We start from the raw sequence: 23,259 nt of genomic DNA on the forward strand, positions 1-23,259 counted from the left end.
TATATATATATATATATATATATAGTTTATAAGGACTCGGAGTTTTGTCTCATATTTTTATTATTAAAAATTCTTACTAATTTATAAAGTTTGGATACGTGAATTAGTTATATATAAAAATATATTATTATTTTTAATATATTATACTTGAAGTAAATTATATTATTGTTTAATTATAATTATTAAAAACTTTTATATTTTTCTAATCATTAGTCTATTTATTAATTAAATCAAATCCATTTCAGAAATATAAATCATGGTTTTATGGATCAAACCTAGTAATTTTAAAGATAAATTATTATTTTTAATAAGAATATATTTTATGTATAAGTTTGTAATTTTTTATATTAAAAAAAAATTGGTTTTTCTTGTATATTTTAAAAACATTTAGGTCAAGGCTATCATGAGTTTATTTAACTTCTTATTAAGTTCCAGATGCAAGTAAAATATAAAAAGTATTTTTTTAATGTTTTTAGTATTTTGAAAAAATATTAAATCATGTAATGTATTTTTTTTTTCTTTTTTCCTTCATATTCTTTTTTTATTAAGAAATACAAACTTTTTTTGAAAAATTAAGTTATTACAATCTTTATGAGTATATTTGTTTTGAAAAATACTTGAGTAATTATATATATATATATTGTTTACATTGAATAATTCTATCAATTATCATCTTATCCATATTATATTAGTTTGTGTTTGGCATTATTGTAACTTTTGAAGTTATGATTTTTTAAAAAATTAGATTTAAAAAAATATTTTTTTAGTTAAATTATTATAAAATATATTTTTATATACAAAAAAATAAAAAGCAGATTATTTTAGTTTTTATAAAACCAAGGTTTAAGAAACAATTATGTTTCAGACCCATCTTAAAAAATAAAAACTATTTTACAAACTAAATGATTTTTTTTGTGGTTGAAAAAAAACTTATATTATAAAATTACCATAACACCAAATTATTTGAAATTATATTTTAAAATTTTGAGATGGTTTTAAGATGGTTTTATGATAATATCTATTACATTTGTCATTGCAGGTAGCACTTCTAAAAATTATGATGATAGACTAGTGGTACATTGAGTGGGTGGTAAATTACTAAAATTATAATTATATTATAAATAACAAAAACAATACAACATCATTCATTTATAGATGTAATGTTTTATATTATGAAATTTATCGATTAGAAAAAAAAAAAAGATGATATATGTGTTTAGTGCAATAATATATATATATATATATATATATATATATTAATTTTTTGTTATATTTCCTTTTTTTTGGGCGCTTGGACATCTTTTTCCATTGCTATATTTTTTTGATATATTATTTTTTTTAATTTTTTGTTGTATTTTCTTTTTTTTATGCGAGGATCTAAAAATAAGTTACAACAATGATTACTAAAAAATAAGAGTCTGAGTTTCAAGATCTTAAGAATTGAAATCTTAACTTGTTTTAATTTAAAAACATATTAAACATTTAATCATGAATTTTTCTTATTAACATGATCTTCTTCAGTTATAATTGAATTGTTAATGTTTCAACTCTAAATATTTAGATACTTTTCCACTGGTCTTTGATAATTTTTTGAACATTCTTCATATTCTTTTAATTATTTATTTTTATTTTTTATTTTTTTAACTTTTTTATTTTTTATTTATTTATTTGAGGTTTCAAAATAATTAATAATAACTAATTTAATTTTTATATTGAAATGATTGTTTGATAATATCTATTGCATTTTTCATTATAGATAGTACTCCTAAACCTTGATCATGATAGACGAGTGGGAGGTCGTACGATGAATAGTGGTAGGTTATTATAATTAAAGTTATATTAAAAAATAATAATAAGATAATATGGTAAAAATTATAGTTTTGAAATCCAGTCCGATAGGTTAGAATAATAGAGAATGATATTTATTTTAAAGGTCTCATGATATTTATTACCCATAAGTCTTCTCTTTTTCTGAAGATGAAGGCCTGCACCGTAATTACCTTGATAATATTTAATGAGGAATAAATATCTCTTATATCTATACTAATATTTGATGAGAATATAATGGGTGTTTGAAGGACTTTTATACATTTAAAAGATGTAATCTTACCTTGATTGTATTTAATAATGGATAAATATCTCTTATATCTATATTAATGTTTTATGGGAATATGGGAGGTACTTTAAAAACTTTTATAACTAAAATGTGTAAAAACATTAGCATCTAAGACATCAAAAATAGCTAAGCCCATAGAGAATGAGTTCATCCCCGAGATTAGACCCAAGAGAGAATGGTCATTACCTTGGACATGCCAAGAAAAAATGATCATTCCCTTGAGTGTGCTAAGGGAGGATGACATTATCGTATGACGTAAAAGTTGAAGGCCCAGCTTAATTAATATAATATAATTTGATTTAAATTTGGTTAAATGAATTCTTTGTTTATTAAAAAAATAAAATGATGTCATTTCAATTATTTATTAAAAAACATTAATAAAATAGATTAATATGATGACTTGAAGATTAACCTATTGATATAATAAATTGAATCCTTTATCTAATAATTATGATTTACTAAAAGAAAAATAAAATAGAAAATAATTAGAGGGGTTGCTATTTGAAGAATAATTAGCTGATGGAGAGGTAGCAATAGACAACAAATAGAGGAGACGATTTTGTTGCAGAAAAGTAATAGAGGGGCTGCTGTTTTTAGAATAAATCTGTTAAGATAAATTTTTTTTTGATACCAAGTTGAAACAAGTTTTGTGATAATTGAAAGGTTTAATTTAATGAGATAGCCACCTTTACTATTTATATTATTAGGGTAGTACATGTGTTACAGTGTAGCATGTGTAAGTCAATACATTAATAATACAATATTTTCTAATTTAACACATTCCATAATAAAAGCAATAATATCATCAAAATTATAGTTCATTGACTGATGATTTACTAAAAGAAAAATAAAAAAGCAAAGTTTTGTGCTATAATTTTGAATGAAAATATAATCTTTTCACTACAAATAAAAAAAATAATGTCGCAAAGTGATGACAAGTCATCAGAAAGAATAAACAAAACAAGTGGAGTACAAGAAAGATTAGTTTGGGTTGTAAAAGTATAACGATTTAGGGTGTTTGTGGTTGGTTTTAAAATATATTTTTATTTAAAAATGTATTAAAATAATATATTTTTTTTTAATTTTAAAAAATTAATTTTAACATTAGCATATCAAAAATTCAAAAAAATATTAATTTGAAGCAAATAAAAAAATAAAAAATATTTTTTTTAAAATGTTTTTAAAATGCAAAAAACATGATTGGAGCATTACCGAACTTAAAGTATAATGATTTACATGCAGGAAAATAAAGCTTGTAGGGTAATTTCTCATACAATGATTTATCCTTCTCCTTCACATGCAGGGACAGTTTGTCTTGTTGGACCACTTACATCTATAATAATGATAAATACAAGCCTATATGCAAATTACACGTTTTATTCCTTTCAATGAATACTTCAATGTATTGGGTCAATATACAAAGTTTCTTTTGCTTATTGTATTGCATTATTGCACGTTTTTCTTCCTGTATGATAGAGATTTTTCTACCATTATCAAGAAAATACATTGAAATAGAAAATTTCACAGCCACTATATGCGAATTATATGGAGTCCTATATTTCTAAAGCCTATATTCCTCCTTTGAAGAAATCTTTCTTCTTTCGAAAACACCTTCAACAACACTCTCAGTTCCCTTACGATCGAGTCCAGGTTTCATATAGAATTTTTTCCATTCATCATTTTATCAAATTGGCAAAAGACACACTCAAACGCCTTGCAAAGTTCTTTTATTGCCATAATAATCTAAGTTTTTCTTATCGTTTTTAATATCAAATTAATCCAAATTGTGTTACATCTATCACTATATTTAACACTCTCGCAAGTCTCTTTATATCAATAACATATGCACCACCCAAGTTTTATCATCTAGTAATATGTAAGAAATCTTTCTTTCTGACGATAAATCTCAGAATTGTCATATGCTGTAGTTTATATTGCACGTTTTCCGACAATAACAGGGAATATATTCCATTCAATGAACAATTCAATATATGATAAATTTTGTTTGCAACCACGTAAGAAATTTCTTCATTTCATACGATAAGTCATATGCTGTTGTGGTCCTGACACATAAATTTTTGGATTGCGTTATTAAAGTTTATACTGCACGTTTTCGTACAATAACATATGTATTGTAATTTTTTATCAATATCAAAAAAGTTTCTTGTCTTTATTTGAAATAAACAAGGGAAAGAAAATGGAAGGTAAAATACTTGATCATTCTTTTTTTTTTTTTGAGGGAGTAATAATGTTTTGCACAAATTGAATTTATGTTTGTTTAGGATTTAATTCCCTTATTAAGAAAACTTTGACAAATAATTAAAAGCATACTTGTAAAATAATAAGGTTTTCCTCCAAAACCCTCAAACAATGGAGTAACTTAAAGAAAAGAAGGCTTTTGAAGGATTTTGAAAGGTTGATCAAAAAAATAAAAAATAAAAAATCTCTCGTTATTAGCTCCCTCCGTTTCTAATCCGCCTATATGTACCTCCCTCCGTTTCCAATCCGTCTATATATACCGCCCACACAATTACACTAACCACCACATAAAGAACAGATACATTCCAACAGTCAACACATTCGTCTAAGCAAATGGTATGAAACTATCTAAGGTATATTTTCTTCACATGCTAATAGATACATGTGTTTTGATGATGACTACTGGTTTGTGCTCAGGCATCCTTGGAAGGAATCATTTCATTGGGACCATGGGGAGGTTTAGGTGGCGACCACTGGAGTTACAGGGCAAGCGGTGGGATAACTGAGATAGTCCTCCGTGTAGAAGGAAATATCAAGTCCATTTCCTTCAAAGATGCCAGTGGCCTGGTTTCTGGGACATTCGGTGGCAGGGGCAACGACCCTAATGACAGGGGTGAACAGAAAAAGGTGACTTAGCTATTCATATATTAATACAATTACAGGGAGGCTAATTCCATAGCTGATGGATTGGAAAAATCGTATTACTGACTTCGTAGCATTTTTGTAGATCTTTTATAATCTGTCTGTTATGTTTTTCTTTTTCGGTTTTTTTTATCCTTTTCATCTCTGTTTTGGGGTTTTTATCTCTGTTTCTTGCTGAAAGTTTTTGTACTTCATTTCCCTTTATAATTTTAATACGTTCTGCCTTTCAAAAAATAAATAAAAATATTAACAGATCAGCAGCACTTACCTTTTATTTTATGCGCGCGTTGTGTTTTGTATAGATTGAGATCCAATGGCCTTCAGAGTATTTGAAATCTATAAGCGGAACTTATGGAAGCTACAAAGGACTATTAGTGATCACTTCCCTATCGTTCATTACAAATCTCACTACATATGGACCTTTTGGAACAGCTCTTGGTGAAACTTTCTCTATCCCTATAGCAGATAGCGCCGTGGTTGGCTTCCATGGGAGATGTGGTTACTACCTTGATGCACTTGGTATTTTTGTGACACCGGTAAGTTCATTCAACTATATTTTATCAGTAAATATGGTTATTATTGATGCTTGTTTTCTTTCTAAGTATGCGTCCTCGTCTGAGTCTTATAGTTTCACTTCTCTTTGGATGAATATAGATGGATTTTATGAATATTGTTTTCTTTTAAGCTAGCGTCCTCTTCTATATATATATACCAGTACGCCATTTTGCTGTGACATTTTATAGCCTCGTCTAGTTTTTCTAAGACATGTATCCTTTTAAGACATTCGCCCAAGTGTTGCAATGCAGGTGAGTCAAGCCATATGGCTAGTAACAACAGAAATAACTGACTATGACTATTGCTTTGCATGCAGGCAAATTCACATGGAAGCATTTCAGTTGGGCAATGGGGTGGTCCAGGTGGAGATCCTTTTAGTTTTAGGGTGGGAAGCTGGATAAAAGAGATAATTGTTCATGAAGGAACCAATATCAAGTCCCTCTCTTTCAAAGACGGCAATGGTCAAGAGTACGGAAACTTTGGCGGCAATAATGCTAATGACACTGGTGAAGAAAGAAGAGTGAGTATGGCATTTATGGCTTGCACAGGATAGCAAATCAAATGAAGCATTTCCTTTTCTCTTCCTTATTTAGCTAAGCTAATACTATATACAATATTCTATGATGCAACTTACGTGTAGATTGAGATTGATGGGCTTTCAGAGCATCTAACATCCATAACGGGGACATATGGAAATTATGCTGGAATGGTGGTGATCACATCACTATCGTTCATAACTAATCTCACTACACATGGACCTTTTGGAACTGCTACCGGCACTTCTTTCTCCATACCAATTGAAGGTTCGGTCGTGATTGGATTTCATGGAAGAGGAGGCCACTACCTTGATGCAATTGGCATCCATGTGAAACCTGTAAAGTTTTTTTCTTTTCTTTTTTCTCTTAAAAAAAGGTTTTAAATTTGCAGTTAGAACCCAAAAAAAAAAAAAACTCAGTAACAGTGTTTATTGGTAACGATGCAGAGGGACATAGAAGGAACTATTTCAATTGGTCCATGGGGAGGCCAAGGTGGAAATCCATGGAGTTACATTACAAATCGAGGTATAAACCAGATAGTCATCAACGTAGGATTAAACATTAAGTCTATATCTTTCCGGGACACGACTGACTTGGATTCTGCAACATTCGGAGGCAACAACCCCAATGACATTGGTGAAAGGAAAACTGTAAGTATTCCCTCTTGTGGTGTGTTAAGTTTTTTCGATAGAAAATATTTCAAAAGAACAAAATTATCCTAGAAAATTTTTTTGCCGTTTGTATTGTCAAAATGTTTTTATAATTTGTTCGAGCTTGGCTGCACTAGTATATACATGGGACGAGCTGAGATTTTGATTGTCCCAGTCCCGTCTAATTTTATTTAGGACCATTGTTTCACGTATGGAAAACAATTATTGAAACAACAAGGCATTTATGGTTCATAAACGACTAATTAAAATATATCTATAGTTCACGTATTTTGCTTTGCATTATTTGCAGGTTCTTATTAACTGGCCTTCTGAACACCTGATATCCATAAGTGGGACATATGGCAATTTCAGCACTTTATTAACGATCACATCGCTGTCATTTACTACAAATAGGGCTACTTATGGACCTTTTGGGACCGGTTCCGGCACTCCTTTCTCCATCCCGATAAATAATAATACGGTGGTTGGATTCCATGGAAGAGCTGGACACTACCTCGACGCCATTGGCATCTTTGTCAAACCACAGACGACAATCTAACTTCTTATTGGAAGAAATCAGTTGTTTTATCTCTAAAATATCCATGGATACAACACAATGTCACTGCGTCGATGCTTTGTTCATGATGTTGTTCTTATATGCTCTAATAATGTACGGATATAAATCTGTTTTTGTTGTTTGTTAGTGTTGTTTACGAGGGCTTTCATAGCTCTGTGATGTGCTAGGTTTCTTGATGCTTCGTTGTATCATGTATTAATAAATATTGCGACTTTGAATAAAAGCAGGAATAATGTAAGCCCTATCAGTGGTTGAAATCCCTTGGGACGTTCTAATTAAAACTCGGGAGTTATTTATATAGTTCCTGTTTGACTTGAGATCGAACAGTTTTGTTATTTTTTTTATTTCAAATTAATTTTTTTATTTTAAATTATATTTTTTCCAGTAACAATCTCTTGTAGCAAACACATCTTTACCGGGAATTAACTACCCCAACCTGAATGTTCCACAGATTATTAAAAAACTATGATCCAAGCCTGTACGAAAAGAAATTACAGAAATTATGTTTTTACAAAGTTGCCTCAGCCACACGCAGCAATGTAGGAGAAAACACAAATAACTATGTAGATGATAATCAAATAATAAAAATTAAAAATTAAAAAGATTGGTTTTTTTATAATCTTATATTTGAATCCTTAATTATTTATATAATAACAACTAAAAACTTTAAAATTAATTATATTTTAACATCAATATTAATCTAAAGAATATAAGCAAGTAATTATTTTGTCAGGAGATATGCGTCGTGTCTGGAGATATGTGTCGTCTGCTGTGCCAGGGCGGAGCAAGAAAAAAAAACTAAGGGGGCCAAATTAAAAATTAAGGGAAGTAAAGTTAAATTTTTAATTATTTTTACAATATTTATAAGGAAGGGGGCTGGAAAAAAAATTTCCTGCAGGGGCCAGGCCCCTGCCTGCCTCCCCCACTGTGCTGTGCGTGGAGTGCTTGCTGGTCGGCGATTAGATGGCTAGTCGTATTATTGGTATTTTTCACTCCTTTCCTCACTTAGACGTGACAGGAGTCTTTGTTTTTTCACTGAAATCTGGCTTCCATCAGTGCTTTAGAGATAACCCTGAAGCCAATGCTCTAAAGAACCGTTTGAAGTTACAGAATGATGGAACAACGTAGCTTTGAACTGCTGTTTCTGGTTGTCAACTCCGTGTTTTTTGAGGTTATGTCTTCCTATATTTCTACGTCATTAAGTGGAGTATTGAAGTCGACCTCAGAGAGATGGAGATAATATTACCGAGAGGTCCAAGCGGGACGGTGCCCTACGGGGTGTACCAAGGCAAGAAATCCAAGAAGTACGGGAACTACGGTACCTCTCTTAATTTTGATTTTTGAATTTCCCTTGTATCCATTTCACTTGATTAACTACTGTCGGAAGATAGATAATTATAAACGAAGAAATGTGATGGTTTTTATTGATATAATTTTTAATTTTATTTATTTATTATTATATATTAATTGAAAATTTTGTTGATATATATTAAGAAAATCACAATAAATAAATAAAAAATAAAAATACAATCAAACAGTATGATAATGTGAAATTTTTAAAGATAACATTACTAAAAAAATTAATCTAACAATAAAGTATATATTTCTATAAATATATGCTAATAATTTTTTTTATATATTTACTAAAAAAAATATTGTGTGATTTAAAAAGATAAATGATATGATGGCTTAATGTTTTTACTAATAGAATGACCTATGAAATAATTATGTTGGTTTAATGATATTTAAGTTATATCCTAATAATTGACCTTTTTCTTTTTATTTTTTTAATGCATTTTTTTAACAACAAACAACCCCTCCCTCTTAACCTGAACATAATTCAACCCGTATAATAAATTCAACCATCACAATATTCAGTTTATCAACATTTAAGTATTGATTCAGATCTTTTTGAGAATTCTGCACTTTAATTAAGTAAATCTTTTTTTTTTGTTTGAACTTAATTTTAAAATATTGATTCTTTTTTTGCAAATTTTTTATAGTATATATATTTTGATTGGGTGTTTATTTATTTTATAGTCTTTTCTCATACAAATTTATTTTATGAATTTATGACTTGTACATGTTAGGATTATTTAAGATTTTATAAAATTATATTTATTTATAAATTGATAAAATTTATATTGAATTAGTGACTTAGGTGTTTTGTGATGAAATAAATAATGACTTATTTAACGGTTCTATTTTATATTTTGTTAAATTTACTATTGAGTTGAAATTTTTAATAAATGTGTAGAAATTTCAGTTTTATGTAGATAATTGATAAAGAATTAATAGTACTATTAAAATATAACGAATAAATTTGAGATAAATCAATATTTTTGTAAATTATTTAATTAACATAGTTAAATAATACATGTTTTCATTATTCTTTTATATATGTGTTGTAACCCAATTTTGGATTCACTAAAAAAAAATTTTATGTTATTTTATCTTATTATTCATGACAAAAAAATATATAAAAGAAAAAAAAAGAAAAACAAGAGTTCAAAATATATTTTCTCGAGTCAACCGTCATTTTCTATCAAAACTGAGTCCACCAGGTCAATACGGGTTAAACGATGTCGATCGGGATGAAAAATGAGTTTCAGGACGTTTCAGGTCAAAACCGTCATTTTCTGTCAAAACTGAACCCATCGGGTCAATACGGGTCCCACCATGTCGACCGCGATGAAAAATGAGTTTCGGGCTGTTTCGGGTCAAAACTGTCATTTTCGATCAAAACCGAGTCCACCGGGTCAATACAAGTCTCACCATGTCGACCAGGATGAAAAATGAGTTTCGGGCTGTTTCGGGTCAAAACCGTCATTTTCGGTCAAAACCAAGTCCACCGGGTTAATACGGGTCCCACCATGTCGACCGCGATAAAAAATGAGTTTCGGACTATTTTTGGTCAAAACTGGTATTTTTGGTCAAAAAACCCGGTCCACCGAGTTGATACCCGTATAAAAAAAGTTTTTTTTATAATTTAAAATTGATTTTTAGCGGATGAAAAACTTTTTATAATACTGATTTGAATTTTTAATTTTTACCCCTATAAATAAATATTATTATTATTATTATTATTTAGTATTATTATATATAATAAGACAAATAGTAATCGGTGGAAGTTGAAAATTTTAACAATCCGTGAATTGTTGTCTGAATTCATTGGCTATAAACAGCTAATGAATTCAAGACACGGGGAGGAGAAAAAGATAAAATATTCATTCTGAATCTCAATTCAGAATTCGAGTATTACCGTTTGTGTTACTATTTAAATACTATTCATTTTTCTTATATTTTTCTGCACCCTAGTAAGATATTAATTTTTTTTTTAATAAATTGAAAAATACTAAAAATATCCCAACCGTTAGATCTAATAGTATTTAGATCTGAGCTTTTGATTTCTTAGGATATAATAGGCTTTATCACACCAGATTAAAACCCAAATCAATCTCAGCCTTTCAAATAATCTGCCCTTCGATCTGGTTGTGCCACGTCAGCAGGTGTACCAAGCACTCGGTACACCGCGCCACACCAGATCGTAGCCATTCAATCTTGACCATCCGATCACCTTGAAGATCAAACGAATCACAGCCGCACAATCTGTTCATCCGATATCCAGCGGTTCACAGCCTTCAGACGCACGAGCGCACTATACATGCGTCCACACCGTAGCACAACCCAGAGTTTCTCTCTCCTCTCGCCGGCGATTCTCTCTCTCTCCGCCGATCTCCCATTTCCTGCCGTTTCAAGCCGCGAAACCACCACAAAAACGTGAATCGCCTCCTCTGAAGCAAAACCCCGGTCGTTTTACACTTTTTCACCGGCGATTTTGGCCGAAAAAAGGCCGCGACCGTCATCGGCCAATCGACCTTCAAGTCGTCGATTCTCCCTCCTTAGCCATCAACGGCCAACGAGACCACCACCATCAGAATCCTCGTCCTCATATCTACCAGAATCGATCATCTTTTGGCCGGAATCTCACTGGAAAGTTTCGCCGTCGTCAACAGTAACCGCGCGTGAGCCACACGAGCCGCCAGTGGCATTTTCATAAATTTTCAGCAAATCCGAGGGTATTTCAGTCTTTTGCCTAGACAGGGGTACTCAGGTAATTTTCTATGATATTTTATGGTATTGTTTGATATTTTTATATATAAATAATTGTAAATTTTTTGCATGTGAAAAAAAAACAAAAACAAACCAAAATAAATAACGACGTGGGTTTAACACCCATTTTATTATATATACTGTTCATGGATCAAAAACCTAATTTTCAAGAATTGATGTATCTATTTGTCAATGATATCAAAATAATTTTTATTTTATAAAATAAATCTTATTTGTCGACACGTCTCTTTTATTTACACAAAAGGACCGATGTCAAAAATTTAAATACCAAATATGGATTATGTCCATTATTATTTATTTTGGTAAATCAGACGTAACTCTCCTTTTTAAGGATAAACGTCGACATTTTAGACAAAGTCTCCTAATTTTAGGGACTGATGTCATTTTTAACGTGTCTTCTATTTTTAGAGACCGATGTTAACCATGTTAAAAATTTACAAATAAGCTCAAAATATAATAGCATTTGAATCAAATAAGAAAAACACACAAGTAAAGGTAACCTTTCTCTGAAAGGATGTTTTAAGGGTGGTGTCTACCTTCCCTTAATCATAACTAACCCAGTACCCGAATTTCTGGGACCAGTGTTTAATTTTGGATTTCTAGTTCCCTCAAATTACTAGATGGCGACTCCAATAAAATCTTTATTTTTCCCAATCAAATAAAAACTAAATTATTTCTTTTTTTTTTGTTTTAAAAAAATAAACAAAAAAAAGGAGTGGAGTCGTCGCCCGACGTCGTGTAGTGACAATATGTTTGATATAAGTAATGGATAATTATTTATAAATATATAGATTTTCATACCAAAGGTTGCAGATGATGAGTTATTGTATTGGGGTAATTTTTTTTTATTAATTATATACTATCTAATTCGAGAAATAAGAGTGGTTTGAGTATTAGATGTCCATGTAAAAGGTGTAAAAATAAAAATTTTCTCGATCTTAATATTTTTTTTTAATTATATACTATCTAATTCGAGAAATATTAGTGAATTGAGTATTAGATGTCCATGTAAAATGTATAAAAATAAAAATTTTCTCAATCTTAATCTCCCTTTAAACTTAAGTCAACGGAACCCTTTCTGTAGGCTCCTCCAAACCTTTTTTAACTGTTTTCCATACATTTTAAAAACATTCACCAAGTTTTTAATTGAATACAACAAATCTTATAGTTATTCTTTTTCAAACAAGAACATGAAAATGAGAAGTTTGGAATGACCATCTCAAAAAATAAAACATAAGTTCTAATACCATTTATCGGAGAAAAGGATAGATATTGTAAAAACTAAACTTAAAGAACAAAGTTAAAAACAAAGAAAAATTAAGAGGAGGGATATTTTTTATTAAGTGTTTTCTCATAAGATATACACTATGAACTCTTCTTTATAATTATTTATATTTATGAATTATATTTTTTAATTACAAGTCTATTTATAGACATTAAATCTTAGACCATGAATAAATTAAAGTACTCAAATAAAATTCTACTCTAACAAAAAATCAAACTAATTCAATAATGATTCTCATAAAAAAATCTAACACTAATCGTCTTTCGTAGAGAATTCTTACATTGATTAGGATTTTATCTAAGAGATATGTACTGGTTCTCAATAAGTCATGGTTGATTCTTGAATCTTCACCATATAAACACCTTATGATTGCAATCAAGCATAGATTTAGAGCCTGTTTATAATGTTTACAGTGGTGGCACAACCGTGATTTCCAACAACCTTAAATATTTTTTTTGCCCCAAGTCAAATTTTAAAAAACAATCTCAAAAATAATATTTTTTTGATTATTTTTATATATTAATATCAAAAATAAAATTTTAAAAATAATAATAAAATATTATTTTAATATATTTTTAAATAAAAAATATTTTAAAAAACAATCTCAACCATATTGCTAAACACATCTTAATCCAACTTTGTCATAGCATTTTTACCCGAAACAGCTGTATCGATCATGTATTGAAAAAATAATGAAAAGTAAAGAGCTAAACTTTCAATTATAACTAGTCAATTTTCAATATCTACTCGAAACTCCTTCAGAAAAGGATTGATCACTGTTACAATACAAGATTGCAGTGTATGACAATGAATAAACTCAAAAATCTGAACAACAAAAAAGTAGATGCAGAATTACTAATAGCCATAGGCATCAGAAACAATCAGCAACAAGAATGAAGGGAAGACAACTATAATAGCACACTTGTCAGAGTCACCGAGCACAAGTTGAACTATAGCAGACCAAATAAATCAAACACAAAAAAAGGACCTTCGTAAAACAAAATAGCACAATCGGTAGTTTCAACAGGTCTATCAGTTGGTGTTGACAAAGTAAATCCATCTGATGCTGGTAAGTTCTGTTGCCAAACTTTTAGCTTCACTCATTGCTTTGCTCTCTGAATAAACCTGAATAGGACCTGTCCAAAACTTCAAATTTCAAAGACTCAAAATACAAAAAATCGCAACTAAATATCACAAATTCCGAACCATGTGTCTGTGTGTGTGTAAAATGATGAAAGTGGTGAATTGAGTGTTAAATTATTACCTGAAATTCGAGATCTGGAAGTAGAGGAAATAGGAAATCACTCTGTTTCGAAGCTCAAGTTGGTGGTGGATCTGCACAGAAAATGAGAGAGAAGAGAACAAAGATAATCTTGATGAGTACTTAACATTTGATTATTTCTCCTAAAACTGCAAAATAAATGATCTCACAAAAACAAGAACCTAAAAACACTTTCCGGACCAGACAATTATTGTTCATAATTTTATGCGATACATTTTTTGGAAGAAGAAAATAAGTTGTAAGAGTAGTAATGGTAGAAAAGGCAACTTACGATCGAATTGAGGTGCAAAACAAAATTGGGATGTCCATGAGAGAAAGAAATAAGCAAATGTCAAGAACCATAGAAGAAGTAGATAACCCTTTCGGTGGGAGAAAAAAGACGTTGCTGGGCTAGTCTTGCAGGATTTTGAATCACCATTTTCATGATCAATTTCATCACCTGAATCCTCAGCAGAAATGCTGGAATAAAGAGAATAGTAATCATCTTCTTGGTCACTCAAATCCTCATCAGAAATGCTGAATAGATGTGGATTCTCATCAAATAGAAGAAAGACCCCACAGCTTTTCACCTTGCAATGCTTTTCAATCTCACGCAACTCCATCTCTGTGGTGTTCCGATCGAAAGATTTTGCTTTTGCTTTCGGGTAGAATTCAAATGTAATTTCTTTGTCAGAGTATTTACTGAAAGAATCTTCTTTCCAGTTCTCGTGCCACAATAAGATGTGATCCGAGTCACGCATCTTTGAATCCTGGAAGTTATATATCTCACATTCTGTCTTGAAAATGATATCATCATGTTCACAATTATTACTTCTGGCATGGCATTGCCATTTAATGTTTATGGCTTTGTCTTCCTGAAGCAAATCATTTAATGGAACTGTATGGTGAACAATCAGGCAGAAAGCAATTGCCTTGAGCTTATGACAGTCTGAGGGTACCTGAATGGCAACTGAAGATCCCCAACTTCGATTAATGAACCAATGTGGAATTTCAATTCCTGGTGAGAGAATCTGAAACATGTCTCCAATATTTCCAGACTGTATGACAGAAATTATATAATTAGAATAAGTAAATCTAATCGACTGTGTGTGTGAGAGAGAGAGGGAATGTAGAGAGACCTGAATTTTCAATTGCACGTCTTCCATTATTGCATTCTGATCAAATCTGAAGCAATTTGCAAGATTCAAACGTATCGATTGGCTTAAAGTGCTGCTTGATATGGTTTCTAATGATTCACAATCCCTTGCTGATAAAATACACAACGAAGGTGGAAGCTCCGGTAGCTCTTTGATAGATGTTCCATCTAACTCAAGAAATATCAAAGATTTCTGATGCCTAATTGATGATGGTAGCTTCTTAATTGCTGTTCTACCCAAGTAAAGTGTTTTCAAAGATTTCATAGGCCTCTTGATTTCTGGAAAGGTATCAAGTTTTGAGCAACCAGATAAATAGAAATTTTCAAGAAATTTCAATTTACAGATGCTGCTTGGGAGTTTAGATAGCCTTTTACAGTCGAACATGTGTAAAGACACAAGTTTCGTAAGAAACTCAATTGATGAAGGCACCTCTTCTATAGCAGTTCGATCCAAAAGCAACACTCGTATATTTTCTGAAATCACTGGAAACCTCGTAATATTCTTGCAACCAATCAAAGAAATTTGCCTCAACTTGATTGACAAGGGCACCTTTTCTACAGAAGTCCCACTTAAGTCTAAATATCCTATATCCGCATAAGTCTCTGGACAATTCCTGATATTTGAGCAACCTGTTATAAAAAGTTGTTCGAGACATTTTGAATCAATCTTTCTAGGAAGAGTTATTAAATTATGGCAGTCGGTAAGATCAAGGCGTTTCAGTTTCTCCAGATGTTGAAAGGACGATGGAACGCTTTTTAAACTTTCACAACCACTAAGATTTATAAACTCTAAATTGTTAGCTTTTGATAAATCTGGCAATTCAGTCAAATACCGAGAGGAACTGAGGTTGATTCCTTTTAAATTCAGAAGATTCTGTTGCAAAAAATTGAGAGGATTAGAATTTGGTACTCTATAATTCATAGATAGAAATGTTAGCAGCATACCTGTTTTCCACTCCAAAGTTTCTCTACCTTGCTCTCAGAAAAATCAAACTGGACGAGGTTTTCAGCACTAAAATCCTGTGGCAAAGATTTGGAAGGGAATCCATCCCAGTGGAAATATCTAAGCTCATTGGAAAGATATTCAAGGCCAGAGTGAGGAAGGTGCACTTTGTTTTTTTCGACCTCGAAGCAACAGGGATTATAGAATATGAGAAATTCAAGACAGTTCATCCCTGCAAAGGAATCAGTTTTCAAGCTCATTTTCCTTGATTTGGACATGTCAAGGCTCATGCCTTTAACTCTTTTTGTCCCCTGAAATATATAAAAAGAATAAATTATTCATAAAACATGTGGAACCAAGGTAAACATAGCTATCAAAAAGAGGGAAACAAAGCTCATGAGTTTAACTTTAACCTTGTTTTCCTTCAATACTTTATAGATATCCTCAGGATCAAACAGCCTGCTACGTTCACCGGGATCCTCAGATTCTTCATGAACAATACTATAAGCCATTTCTTGTAGTAAATCATGCATCCCTAGTATGTTGTCCGAAGCCAATACGAGAGATTTATCAATTAGAACACTTATATAGTAATGCACAGCAGGACATTTATTCTCTAATATTCTTGTAAAATGGAGGCGGTTGATTCCCTTGAAGAAACATGCAATGTGAAGAAAAATACTTCTTTGCTCCGTATTCAGTCCATCAAAACTGACCCTCAACACATTTAGAATTTCAACATTTTGAATCTGGCCTAACCCATTCGATGCACTGTACCAATCCTCTTTGCTTTTGTCACAGAGAGCTGAGCCCAAAACTACAAGAGCTAGTGGATTGCCTTTTGTATAGGTCACCATCCTGCCCAACAAATATATATGATCAATTGTGGGACAGGTTTTCTTGAAGGCTTTCGATTTAAAGAGCTGAAGAGCATCCATGTGATTCAATGCCTTTACCTCGTATGTTGCATCAACCTCTTGGTTCAGCACTTGCTGATCCCTACTTGTTACCAGAATTCTACTTCCAGGACCAAATGCATCACGTTGCTCGAGTAGCAATTCTTGCAAGACCCTTGAACTATCTACATCATCAAAAACAATGAGCACCTTTTTTCGGCGAAGCCTATCTTTTATAAAAGGGCTCGTCTCCCAAATTTTCTGGTCCAGTATTCGCGAGAAAAATCTTCTTTGCAAATCAAACACTGTGCGTCTTTTTAATTCTTCCCTGACGTTCGCCATAAAGGAAAACCCTTCAAATTTGGTGCAAATTTTGTTATATACAGCTCGAGCGATAGTTGTTTTGCCTATACCACCCATTCCCCATATTCCTACAATCCGAACATCCTGTGTCTCCGTATCCAACAAAGATTCAATTTTCCTCACGTGTTCATCAATTCCAACAAGATTCGTGGGGTGGACGGGAAAGATTTTGCACAATTTATTCAGAATATCTTCGACAATTTCCTCGATAAATTTAGACTCGGACCTACAAATTTAAAGAACATATATTTGTTAATTGGAATGGACATAATAAAAGATTGAAAATGAAAAATTAATGCATGCATGTTATAAATTTATATGATTTATATTATTTATCAATATTTTTTTAAATTTGAAATTTACACAAACTAATATTAACTTGTGTTATTAATTAATTTTAATTAAAAGCGAGAATGGGGGTGGTATAATTTAAAATCATAGTAATTTAATTAGTAATGTTTTGGTATAATTTAAAATCATAGTAATTTAATTAGTAATGTTTTAATACCATGTTAAATAACTATTTTAATTTAAAAATTTAATTTGTTATGTAAAATTTTAAAATATAATTTATATTATTATACTTTAGTAAAGAAAAATATTCGGTCATAATTAAATTCAATGTCGGCTTAAATACTGCCACTAGTTTTGTAACCTCACCTAATCTTGCCTCTAATTCCTATTCACAAAGGCAGTTGATTGTGCCGCTGGTTACTTTTACCTTAAGGGTAAAATTTCTTTAATGCTTTAATTATTACAGGTGACAATGTTTTATGGATGGAATATGAGTTATCAAATTCATTTTCTCTTAATCTTTTTCCAGCAACGATCTACCAAATAAAGTTTAAGAATCAAAATATAAAACTATAAAATTTAAGGATTCAAATGGTAAGAAACAAAAAAATCCAAGAATTTAAGTTAATTTATCATGTCATTATAGCTTTAATAATGATTTTCTGTCTGGGTTAGAGTGAAACTCATTTTCACTTAGTTTATAATATAATATAAAGATAGCTCATTGACAAAGCTCATTTTGCTTTTCTTCACACAATATGTCGAAGCCAACCATTTTAATTGGATTTTCTTTGAATTGCTTGAAGCATCTGATTTAGTTCTTATTGATAAAAGTCTTTCAATTGAGTCCAATTATTCATAATTGTTTTGAAGAGGTTTATTTTGGATACAAACAATTTCATTTTCAGATCATTGAAATAAAAAGACGTTAGTTAAACATCAAATTATCAAATCAATAGATGTATTAGAGTAGAAAATCATGCAATCCAAACCCTCTATATATAAATGAATTAACCAATATTATACATTAAAGAAAGCTTACTCGATCTTCCTTGAGTCATGGCCAGATATGTTGGCAGCTTCGTTCAAAGCAGCTCTGAAACATTGCTCCTCCTCCATCTCCAAAGCTTTCCTCTTTACAAGTTGCGCAAATGCATCTCCAAAGCTTCCACTTTGCTTTCTTACATCAGAAGGATCAACCGCGTAGAATACTGGAATAGCAATCTGCCCTCTAATTTTTCTGCTTTCAAGAATCTTCAATAGCTCATCTAAGCACCATTTGGAAGATGCATAGTTTTGGGAAAAAATGATCACAGAGAGCATGGAGTCTTCAATTGCTTTTACAAGTGATGGAGAAATTTCTTCTCCTCGCCTAAGGTCATTATCTATGAAAGTTAGGATGCTTTTCCGTTCCAAAGCTGCATGAAGGTGGCTGGTAAAACCAACACGGGTGTCTTCCCCTCTAAAGCTAAGGAAGACATGATGTTTTTTTGGAAGGTTGATGGTTGATGTAGAAGAAGAAGAAGAAGAAGAAGAAGCCATGAGATCAAAAAATTACACGAGGCTGTAGGGTGAAATTCTCTAGATGCTGAAAAACAAAGAAGGGACTTTTAATCGGATATTCTTCACCTGATCTGCTTCTCCAACCATAAATTGTTAGAAATTGAACCATATTTGGGCTTAGCCTTACAGGGAAAGCAATCTGATTTGAAGAGGTACGCACACAAGTGAATAGAAACAAGAAAAAGTGAACTGATGATCAGAGATATCTGTGGTTTGAAGTCACTTTGATATTAATTACCGAACAGGTTTACTGTACCTCAGCTGGTGAGTTTGACATTTAGATGGGGTTAGAGATTGTGTTCGAAAAGTATTTTAAAAAAAATTTAAATGTTTTTTTAAATTAATATATTTAAAATTATTTTAATATATTTAAAAAAATAATAATTACATTTCCATGTGGCTCCTACTCAGTAAAACTTTTTCTTGGTTTCCAATGTAAGAAGGCTCGTCGAAATTTCACAAAAGTAATGTCTTCACCGTGTTATGGCATTATTCTAGGAAAGCGTGAAAGTATGATTGTGATTATTTGTTAAATTATTTTTTTAATATATTAAAATAATATTTTTTTATTTTTTTATATTAATATATTAAAATAATTTAAAAATATTAATTTAAATTTAAAAAATATTTTTTTTTTAAAAAAAAAAGAAAAAATAGTAACTTACAAAGTCCTTACAAGTCTTCACTTTACCATCACGTCCTTACTTTAAGTGTGCAAAGCTTTGCCGCACGTGTGGGATGATTATTTTTTTGGATTGTATTTTGTACTGTAAAAACAACAGAGATTTATATATATATATATATATATATAGTTTATAAGGACTCGGAGTTTTGTCTCATATTTTTATTATTAAAAATTCTTACTAATTTATAAAGTTTGGATACGTGAATTAGTTATATATAAAAATATATTATTATTTTTAATATATTATACTTGAAGTAAATTATATTATTGTTTAATAATAATTATTAAAAACTTTTATATTTTTCTAATCATTAGTCTATTTATTAATTAAATCAAATCCATTTCAGAAATATAAATCATGGTTTTATGGATCAAACCTAGTAATTTTAAAGATAAATTATTATTTTTAATAAGAATATATTTTATGTATAAGTTTGTAATTTTTTATATTAAAAAAAAATTGGTTTTTCTTGTATATTTTAAAAACATTTAGGTCAAGGCTATCATGAGTTTATTTAACTTCTTATTAAGTTCCAGATGCAAGTAAAATATAAAAAGTATTTTTTTAATGTTTTTAGTATTTTGAAAAAATATTAAATCATGTAATGTATTTTTTTTCTTTTTTCCTTCATATTCTTTTTTTATTAAGAAATACAAACTTTTTTTGAAAAATTAAGTTATTACAATCTTTATGAGTATATTTGTTTTGAAAAATACTTGAGTAATTATATATATATATATTGTTTACATTGAATAATTCTATCAATTATCATCTTATCCATATTATATTAGTTTGTGTTTGGCATTATTGTAACTTTTGAAGTTATGATTTTTTAAAAAATTAGATTTAAAAAAATATTTTTTTAGTTAAATTATTATAAAATATATTTTTATATACAAAAAAATAAAAAGCAGATTATTTTAGTTTTTATAAAACCAAGGTTTAAGAAACAATTATGTTTCAGACCCATCTTAAAAAATAAAAACTATTTTACAAACTAAATGATTTTTTTTGTGGTTGAAAAAAAACTTATATTATAAAATTACCATAACACCAAATTATTTGAAATTATATTTTAAAATTTTGAGATGGTTTTAAGATGGTTTTATGATAATATCTATTACATTTGTCATTGCAGGTAGCACTTCTAAAAATTATGATGATAGACTAGTGGTACATTGAGTGGGTGGTAAATTACTAAAATTATAATTATATTATAAATAACAAAAACAATACAACATCATTCATTTATAGATGTAATGTTTTATATTATGAAATTTATCGATTAGAAAAAAAACAAAAGATGATATATGTGTTTAGTGCAATAATATATATATATATATATATATATATGTTAATTTTTTGTTATATTTCCTTTTTTTTGGGCGCTTGGACATCTTTTTCCACTGCTATATTTTTTTGATATATTATTTTTTTTAATTTTTTGTTGTATTTTCTTTTTTTTATGCGAGGATCTAAAAATAAGTTACAACAATGATTACTAAAAAATAAGAGTCTGAGTTTCAAGATCTTAAGAATTGAAATCTTAACTTGTTTTAATTTAAAAACATATTAAACATTTAATCATGAATTTTTCTTATTAACATGATCTTCTTCAGTTATAATTGAATTGTTAATGTTTCAACTCTAAATATTTAGATACTTTTCCACTGGTCTTTGATAATTTTTTGAACATTCTTCATATTCTTTTAATTATTTATTTTTATTTTTTATTTTTTTATTTTTTTATTTTTTATTTATTTATTTGAGGTTTCAAAATAATTAATAATAACTAATTTAATTTTTATATTGAAATAATTGTTTGACAATATCTAGTGCATTTTTCATTATAGATAGTACTCCTAAACCTTGGTCATGATAGACGAGTGGGAGGTCGTACGATGAATAGTGGTAGGTTATTATAATTAAAGTTATATTAAAAAAATAATAAGATAATATGGTAAAAATTATAGTTTTGAAATCCAGTCCGATAGGTTACCTTAGAATCTGGCTGATGTAGAGCTGAAACCGAGCTAAATTTAAAAATACAAGGAAATTCAAAACCCAGGATAACTTGGCGGGTTGACTCGGCGACCCGGTTAACTCGGCCTAACCCTTTTTAAAACTTGGTTGCAATTAGTTTATTTTTTTATTAAAATGATATTATTTTAATTTTTTAAAAAAATCAAAATTGACCTGAGCGATTTAATGATTCGGTTAAAATACGATGATCTGGCCAAAATCTGGAACTAAGCCTTGAACCGGGCAGCTAGGCCAACTTTAAAAACTTTGGTAAAAACATTGCAGCTACATTTCTAAATGCATTTTTTGTTAATTTATAAACGAAAAGATGATATCCACATTTAATATAATAAATTAAAAACTATATTAATTAATAAAGTCTCTAAACAGTTATGAATACAAATTAAAAACTAAAATAGAAAATTGATAGTTACAGTAAAAAGCAAAAACTATATGCTCATGAAAATATTTTCACATTTTACACAATTTATCTTTTCATTTTTTATTTATCTTGTAGGCTTATTTTAAATATTAAAAATATATGATTCTCATTCTTATAAATATGCCATGCAAATATAGTTGATCCATTTAAAATTTAAAAGAAAAAAGATTTTAAAGATAAATTAAAATATTTTTTTTGAATTATTAAAAAATTATAGAAACTATAAAAAAGATTAATTACTATTTTAAAAAATAAAATCTAATAATTTTAAAAATAGAAAAATGATATTAATTAGGAATTAAAATTAAATAAAAAGATCTAGGCCTTCCTAACCACTCTCAAATGAAAAGTCTAGCTTACATGTCTCATATTTTCTTTTAAAAAAATATTTTGTAATTTAAATATAATAAAAAAACATATTTATGTGTACCGATAATCTGTTATCATTTAGATTTACTTATTATGGTTATTGAAAAATTACAATTTGAGTTTAGTGACTCCAATAACTTAAATATGAACTTGTTTTCACCTAAAAAGATCTTAAATACATCATATAGATTTCAATAAATCTATTTTTAATTGTAAAATACTTTAAAATTATTTAAAAATTAAAAATCAAATCAAATCAAATAAAAAAATATACTGTTATTTACCTTTTCTTTATTGTTAAATGAAAAAACCATGTCATTATAATAAAAGAATTAATTAAATTCATTGACAGGTTTGATTTTGATGGAGAGAGATTCGCATCTTCTTTCCCTTTCTCCTAACATAATTTCAAATGTTTCCGCCTGAAAAATCTTGTGATATCAAACTCCATCATCCTCATGATTCCAAAATTTCAAATGTTAATAAGTTGACAAGCCGACGATTGTGTTT

At 29.5% G+C, this 23,259-nt stretch overlaps 2 protein-coding genes across 4 annotated transcripts in view; one reads left to right on the forward strand and one right to left on the reverse strand.

Moving 5' to 3' along the window:
* The window catches only part of LOC105108964 (mannose/glucose-specific lectin-like), a 20,294-nt gene extending 12,715 nt beyond the window's left edge, over positions 1–7,579 (forward strand). The window contains exons 1-7 of one of the 2 annotated variants that reach the window (XM_011003496.1): positions 4,620–4,711; positions 4,793–5,002; positions 5,320–5,553; positions 5,889–6,092; positions 6,213–6,446; positions 6,555–6,758; positions 7,069–7,579. In XM_011003496.1, the coding sequence (XP_011001798.1) occupies positions 4,709–4,711; positions 4,793–5,002; positions 5,320–5,553; positions 5,889–6,092; positions 6,213–6,446; positions 6,555–6,758; positions 7,069–7,317 (1,338 nt within the window). In that variant the 5' untranslated portion in view covers positions 4,620–4,708 and the 3' untranslated portion in view covers positions 7,318–7,579. Of the gene's footprint in view, positions 1–4,619; positions 4,712–4,792; positions 5,003–5,319; positions 5,554–5,888; positions 6,093–6,212; positions 6,447–6,554; positions 6,759–7,068 lie in introns of those variants that run through there. The other variant, XM_011003494.1, reaches the window with a different exon arrangement.
* A 5,868-nt stretch (positions 7,580–13,447) lies between these two features.
* On the reverse strand, positions 13,448–19,498 carry LOC105108967 (protein SUPPRESSOR OF npr1-1, CONSTITUTIVE 1-like). 2 transcript variants are annotated; one of them, XM_011003502.1, is made up of 7 exons: positions 18,710–19,498; positions 16,528–17,599; positions 16,117–16,425; positions 15,155–16,045; positions 14,308–15,073; positions 14,019–14,089; positions 13,448–13,890 (listed from the first exon to the last, which is right to left on the reverse strand). In XM_011003502.1, the coding sequence occupies exons 1-6, from the start codon at positions 19,207–19,209 to the stop codon at positions 14,073–14,075; spliced, it is 3,555 nt and encodes a 1,184-aa protein (XP_011001804.1). In that variant the 5' UTR covers positions 19,210–19,498; the 3' UTR covers positions 13,448–13,890; positions 14,019–14,072. The 2 variants fall into 2 exon arrangements, with proteins under 2 accessions (XP_011001804.1, XP_011001805.1); XM_011003503.1 differs by having other exon boundaries at positions 13,448–13,900.
* Between the last annotated feature and the right edge of the window lie 3,761 nt (positions 19,499–23,259).

This window comes from Populus euphratica, unplaced genomic scaffold (genome assembly GCF_000495115.2).
Source record: "Populus euphratica unplaced genomic scaffold, PopEup_1.0 scaffold237.1, whole genome shotgun sequence".
Taxonomy (NCBI): domain Eukaryota; kingdom Viridiplantae; phylum Streptophyta; class Magnoliopsida; order Malpighiales; family Salicaceae; genus Populus; species Populus euphratica.